Source organism: Myotis davidii, unplaced genomic scaffold (genome assembly GCF_000327345.1).
Source record: "Myotis davidii unplaced genomic scaffold, ASM32734v1 scaffold18, whole genome shotgun sequence".
Taxonomy (NCBI): domain Eukaryota; kingdom Metazoa; phylum Chordata; class Mammalia; order Chiroptera; family Vespertilionidae; genus Myotis; species Myotis davidii.
The window spans coordinates 9,734,228-9,741,755 of record NW_006292696.1 but is presented as its reverse complement, the minus strand read 5'-3'; the positions used below and the strand labels follow the sequence as shown (position 1 = coordinate 9,741,755).

The window sequence follows — 7,528 nt, the reverse complement described above, 5'->3', positions numbered from 1 at the left end:
AGTCAAACATTTCATAAAATGGGAAAAGAATCGGGGAGAGGGCTTGATCACCATAGGTCTATTTAGCTGACAGCTTGTGAAGTGGTATAACCTTGGGTTTCAGTTTAGAATGAGACTTACAAACAAAGACATTTGTCTCTCCATGACTAGTGCTGTTAGGAGCCTGAAGGCCCTTTGCTATTTTTTTGGCTTGCTGTCTTCCTGTACTACCACCATTTTCTTCTATGAATCATATACCTTCCCTGAAATGATTGCTCAGACTGCTTGTCTAGAGAGAACAGAGAGCTGGTTAGTCCAGGAGTTGACTCAGTCCTTGTATGTACCTCCCCTGCAGGAAACCAGGAATGCATTATTCCCTCACACTTTCTGCACACACACTGGTCAAAAGCAGAAGGGTAGAGGAAGTCCAGAGAACCTGGCTCTGGGACCACTGTTTTCTTGGCTCCTCTAATGTGTTCCCTCATATTTAGTAGCAGAAACCCAGAAAATTATTTTGAAAGGCATTGATCTAAGAGACCTTCAAAAGCATTAATATATACATGAGTTTTATGCAGTGTGCAAACCGATCTATAACATCCCGAAGACTTTGATCAGGGTAAATTTTTTTCCTGGCTGCATCTTTTAGGTGTAAGCTTAATTATTAGGAAACAGCTAATTGTTGTCCTTTGCCAACTACCAGTATTTCCATATGATAAACAAGCTTATTTATTCTTAAGGTCAAACAAATGTCAGTAATGATAGAAAAGAAACACAATCATCTCCATTTATCAGAAAGAAAATGTTATCTATTTGGTTCAAGCATCCATACTCCCGTTGCTTTTCTGTGAATACAACTTCAACAGAAATAGAATTTTCCTCTAAATAGTTAAATCCATTCTTTCCAGTCCAGTAGATAGAAAATAAGTGCTTTCTCAAATAACATTAAAAAGTGCAGTCAAAGATTATTACTTATAGGTGTGGTTCAGTGGTTGAGCGTTGACCTATGAACCCAGAAGTCAAGGTGCAATTGCCTGTCAGAGTACATGCCCGGGTTGTGAGCTTGATCCCCAGTGTGGGGAGTGCAGGAGGCAGCTGATCAATCATTCTCTCTCATCATTGATGTTTCTATCTCTCCCTCCCTCTCCCTTCCTCCCTGAAATTAATAAAAATATAAAAAAGATTATTACTTTTAGAAAGCACTTGCAGCAATTCACTATTTAAAGTTTCTTGATGCTCTTTATAGATCTAACAAACTTAACTTAGAGATCTCTTGCTTAAAGACTTAGGCCTCTCATAAAAAATTTTTTTACATGAAAATAAATTTACTCACAGCTTCCAAATTTTAGTGGGCAGGCATGGGCATCCATAGGGAAGTCCTCCAGATGCATTGGGCATTCAGCTCGCACTGTCAGCCTTATCATTTCAGGAAAACATGGGACACAAAGAAGAGTCCTATAGGTTAGATGCTTGCTGATACATACAAATGTGATATTGCCTATAGCAAATATATTAACAAAGCAGGGAGACAGGCACAAACTGTAGCACCGTATTGAGCTGTTAGTAATCAAATGATCTAAAAAGAATTATTAACAATTACGATGATTTTATCCATTTTTTTGTTTGTTTTGAGAAAGTAGGTGACACCTGATTCTATATGATGGGCAAACATTGCTAATGTTTTCCAAAACAAGTATCATCAATAATCCACCTAGCAACAGTAAATCCTTCAAGGATGAGACTGGACGTAAGCAAATAAATACTTGCAAAATTACCAATTCATCCTTAGTTAATAAAAATTCATGGAAAGGAGAAAAAGAGAATTTCTCCTTTCCTACAAGCAGTTCTCCCTATCTCCTCCTCTAAAATAGCATCAAATGTATAAATCAAAGGAACTGTGTCCTCAGGCTGTGTGTAACTGAGATTAACATAAGTGTCCTTTAGAGTGAACACGTGATCTCACTATATCACAATCATTGTTTTATTTAAGAATCCAGTGCCTAATTGAAGCCAGGATTATGTTATGCTTCCTGTAGTTCATATCTTCTGGGAATGTGAATTCCACCCACGTTTTAAGAGTACTTAAGAAAGGAGTTTGCTGAAATAGTTTTGCTCTCCTTTGGTGGAATTTCGAGGGAATTTGTGCCCCAATTCCTCATGTGATCTTTAGAAAATATATTGATCCATATTGATACTGTTGTAATTAGCTAGTTATTAATACTAGGAAATGAGCAAAAGGACGGCCAGACATTATAGACATTGCCATCCAGGCAGCTACAAGGTAGATTATTTCACATTTCAAATATCAGTAGATCCTGCTTGGATGATCAGGAAAGGTCTCAACACACCTGTATTGTTAGAAGTTATTACATATCCTCTATTTTCTCTCTTTTTTGATTTTTCATTTTTAAGTCCTGTTATACTTTTACTAGTTGAGTTCAACATCTAAAGTGGTTCTTGAAGCATTTTTTTGTCTTTTTTATTTGAATACTTTATTTGAATATTTGAATATTTAATATTTATTTGAATATTTAAAATAAGCTAGGAATTCTGGGAGCTCTCTCCAAAGGCAAAATATCACTCTATTTCCATGCGAAACAGAATCCTTCAAGTCTAGGATTTTGCCTTCATTGTCTTTCCATACCAAAGGAATAACCGTATGGTCTGAATTGCCAAGTGCTGGCCAGATCTACAAAAAGAACATTTTAACAAGTCAACTGGGTATGAAATAGCTGTTTCCCTTAAAAATGAGCCATGAACATATATAAGTATTTTAAAATATCTCTATTTTCTTAAAAATATTCAAAGTTTTATTTAAGTCATGTTTCCTTCATTCAGACATAAATAAATGATGGGTATCTAGATGCTAGGCTCTCTGGTAATCTCAAATTATGGAGAATGTTTATAAAGCATAAATATATACTAGTCTTCAATTTAAGCAACATTTAAAATATCTATATTCTTAATCTAACTTACAATATCATTGTGAATTCATATACCCCTTCAAAATGTATACTTCCACATGAACCTATCATTTCTAAGAATTTTGAACCTTCCCTTGTGTTTTTTCTCTTATTTCTAATTAGAAAGATTTCCATATAGACACCTTGAGGTAGCTTTTAGAAATTTGATCTAGACCTTATTGAAATGCAGGAAAGTATGAAGTTAATTCTAGGGAAAGGAAGTTACTCATATTGCACTAGAGCATGTGGGAGAAATACATTGAATTACTTAATATATATTGTAAACACTTTTTTAATTTTATCTAGTCATTGTATATAACAATACGTGTGTAATAGTTTAGCTAGCTTATTTTTCATAGTAGTAATTACTGAAGTTGAATAATAGGGAAAAAATGAAACCAGATGTCCTACCATTGCCTATCAGCTTGATGATCACCTAGCCACGGATAAAAGGAAGGACAGAAAGATTCACAAAGGGACATGGCCCTCCTTACCTCATGGTGTACAGCAAGGTACCATCTTCCGTGATCCTCAGGAGTTTGTTGGGCATGGTCATGTTGTGTGCCACTGACTTCTTTCCATTGTGAAAAAAGGTATCTGGAGTCCAGATCTTGCTTGCCATTAGGTTATTTAACCGGAGAACTGTCATGGGTCCTTTAAATTTTAACCTTTCATCCTTCCAGCTTTGACGGAAAAATACATCTATTGTATATTCCTAGGTAATTATGGAAAATGACAAAGAGTTTACCATGCTGTAATTTGCAATGCAAATAGCTCACACAGACAATGCATAATTTCTGCAATTTTAGATGTAAAATATGAGCTCGGTGATGTTTCTAGAAGTAAACTTGTGGTGGCCTGTACATGTCAATGTCAGGTGAATCACTGGTTGGCATAATCATTTTCTGAAATATTTCTTGGATCTAGTTATTTCCTCAGATAAATGAAAATAACACCCTGCCCCCAACCCACCTCCACTACACCAGCACCTGAAGAGATAGAATATCTTGCAAATTAAAATGGAAGTCATGTTAGAAGTTACATATAAGAACAATTTTTAATGAGACAATTCCAATTATAAAGAAAAAGCATAGTGTTTTGGAGAGCCCTTCATGGTCTCTGAAGACCTCACACCCAATTCCAAATCATTTATGATTCCAATGTGAGTGCGATAATCCTATCTCCGTTTTTTGTTTTTTTTTTGCTAAATTGAACATTTTTTTTATCATAGATAATGTATGTAGACTTTCAACTCTATGCAATGAAGATGAATATGAAAATAAGGAATCTGTTTTGCTGATAATTTGGATCTTTTCCAAAGAAACAAAGACTATAGAATATGTGTGTGTGTGTGTGTGTGTGTGTGTGTGTGTGTGTAGGACACATGAGAAATGTGTGAAGCTCATCATCATTCACAGCCAGGGACTCTGTTTATTTGAATAAGCCAGCATTCCTTATGGCAATACCCAGAGACAAACATCTGCTAATCTGAATACAAGCAATGTGACTTACTGGCTCCTAAAATTGAAAACGGCAATATCCATCTTCCTTGCAGGATTTGCTGCACTGACAGTAAATTTGGAACTCAATGGTTTGAAATGACGATTACTGCATTCTCCATTAATCTTAGCATGCTCCAAACTAGACGGAAGGCTAACTTGAAGACACCGTCCTACGTTTACTTAACTCTGATGCATCATGCATCAGAAAGCTGCTTCTGCTGTTTTTTTTTTTTTTTTTTAAATCACATCCATAGCAACTTTTCAACTTGCAAACTAATGTCTGTGTCTAGGCATTTTGTGCATGAATTTAACTACCCGTCTCTTCCTTAGACTTTAAGCAAGATTGGGTAAAGCCTGAAGGTTCGTTCTTGGCGCACCATTGGCTCTGCTGGGCCTTTACTGATCAATTTATATTGGGTAGCTTATAATGTGACACTCTATCCACTGAACCAAACTGGTTTCGGCTACTGATCAATTTATATTGGGTAGCTTATAATGCACTAAGCATAGTGTGGAATTCTGATTGAAACAAAAAGTGTAACAAGATGCTAGCCTATCTTTGTAGGCAGGGAAGTTACCTGTTTGATGGCTAGGTTTTTCTGTGTCTGGCAGTATCAGATGAAGGCACTAAGATGCATGAGATAGGAAATTACTCACCAAGAAACATTTGTTTAGGCATCTGTTAAATTCAGCAGAGGGAGAGGTGGTTTGATTTGCATGCTGTAAGAAAAACTCTTGGGGAGTAGGTGGGCATAGAATGGTCTCTTTGGTGAGGAGAGAAATGGGGAAGGAGCCTGAAGATCCCATCAGGAAGTGATCCAAAGTAGCAGCGCTCGCCCCCGAGGCTGTGGGTGCATTTACTCTGGGCTGTGCGTGTCCTCTTCTCTGGACAGCAGGCCAGTTTATGAGATCATGATGATATTGCCATTACTCAGTAAACTACCACATGCACTCTCTTCTCTGTCCAGCTGAACTACTTTAGCCTGGTCAACAGTAGAGGGGATGGCCACTTGTAAATGAAAGTTCCAAGGATGTGATATCTAAACTGGCCAAGTCCTCATGAATCTAAAAATTGGGTTCATTTGTTTGCTTGCTCCAAGGATATTTCTGAAGATAAATGTTAATTCAGAATAGACTGAAAATATATTTTTTCAGAACAGGGCTCTGTGGCTGTGCTGCCTGGTTATAAAATCTTTGACAAGATCTATACCAAAGTCAGTGATTTTAAAAATACGTCTTGAAAAAATTCTCACATTTACATGGATATCATGTCTACTGCCAATTTTACCTACCCGTGCTAATAACAGACAATGAAATCCCCAAGTTCATTTAAGATATTCTCTTTTCAAATGTTGTACTGGTCACACACACATCCACGTAGCAAAACGAATTGGATACGTTTTCATTTCCATCTCTCCTCTGTTAGAAGTGGAAATGAAAACTGAAATAAAAGGAGTTGATAAAGATCAGCTCCTAATATTTGGTCTCCCATGTCCTAAGAACTGCCTCTGCAATAGCATCATGGTAGCAGCAGGGGGCGGCCAGCAGCACCTTGTAGAGCATGACCTTGCCCCCAGTAACAGCTCATTAGGCCAGGTTAGGTCAGAGCCCCTTCTTCCGGAAGTTGTAACAAGAGGGAGGAGAGGGCAGAGCCATACTATAACGGTTACAGAAATAAATTCTAAACCTGCTAACTAGAGCTGAATTGTCTGTGCCTGCTGAAAGGCCTTCGGCCATTTTCTTACCTTCTCTAAACCTTGGTTTCCCAATTGATAATGGGGATGATAGCAGCACTTATTTTCACTTGCCTCTTTTGATAAGTTAGTTACTATAAGTAAATAGTTTGTCTGGAACCTAGGAAGCTCTCAGTAAATGTTAGAAGTTATTATATGTCTCCTATTTTATTGTTTTTTTATGAACATAGATTTATAATGAATTTTTATGTAGCTGGGAATGAAAAATTGCTATTTTTTTGAAATGGTATTAGGGCAGACAATCTGAGGAAAACAAGAAGGAAATCATGACCAAGCAAAGTAAAGACAGAGACAAAAGAGAGGACTCTACAAAAGGTTTTCTGAACAAATAGGAAGCAGTGGTGAAGAATTTGTTCAGGGATCACAGTTCCAGCCCCCACACTCAGGTGAAAAGTCTCTCCAAGTTACCTTGTTCAACAGAGTAGGTCCCTCGAAAATGCAAAGCTTGTTCTGAAGACTGGGACAAAACGTCTTATGTTCCTAAATAAGTATTATAATGAAGTGTTCCCGTTTGCACCATTTATTACCATCTGTGTGTGCGTTGGCTTACTACATTGTAAGCACCATGGAAAGCAGGGCCCTGTGGCTGTGCTGCCTGGATATTTCTGTCGGAACCTAGTGCCCTGAGAATGTGCGGTTTGATTGCTAATTAACGGTTTTTAAAACAAAGTTAAGGAGTTGTCCTAATTTTGTTTTCTATTCCAGTTGAAGTCAGATGCTCAGGGAGCCGTGGAGCCTCTAGGGACAGACAGTCTGAGGTCAAGTTGCTACCTAGCTGGGTCACTTTCCTCCTTTGGAAAATGTGGATACTAAGAATACTTAACTAAAATATTGGCTATTAGGATTAGTTGAAATATGGTCTATAAAAACCTTAGCATGGTGCCTACCATATCATAAGTATCAATAATGTTGAGTGTCATAATGGCTATTATTAGTTAGATACTTTATTAGTTCCCGTTTGGTTTACATGATTAATCTTCTCAAAGTGGTCAGGTACCATCTCCATTAGCCACTTAGCAGATCCGTTGCAGACCTATGGCTAGTGTGATTACAGAATGATTCAGATGTTGTCTGGCTCTGGATATTTAGGCGATAGGGAGCATCAGTGACCACGACACTCTGCCCCTTCTTCCTATCTAATATTTGACCAAAGGCCATGCATGAAAAGGAATTCATGATAATCATAGGGCTAATGGTTTATTAAAAATCCTACTATGTATCTTTGGTCGAAGACCAAAAAATAGATATCATTGTTTCCTTAAGTCACAGTTAATCTGAAGCAATCCCTCAAAGGCGTGCCAACTATTTTGCAAGATGAAAGGTTTTGATTGCC

At 37.4% G+C, this 7,528-nt stretch overlaps 1 protein-coding gene across 2 annotated transcripts in view; it reads right to left on the bottom strand.

The window, feature by feature from the left end:
• Positions 1–7,528, bottom strand: part of GABRA1 (gamma-aminobutyric acid type A receptor alpha1 subunit) — a 63,799-nt gene that overhangs the window by 21,487 nt on the left and 34,784 nt on the right. For both annotated transcript variants that reach the window (XM_006766323.2, XM_006766324.2), the window contains exons 5-6: positions 3,434–3,654; positions 1,310–1,392 (exon numbers count right to left, since the gene is read on the bottom strand). In XM_006766323.2, the coding sequence (XP_006766386.1) occupies positions 1,310–1,392; positions 3,434–3,654 (304 nt within the window). The remainder of the gene's footprint in view (positions 1–1,309; positions 1,393–3,433; positions 3,655–7,528) is intronic.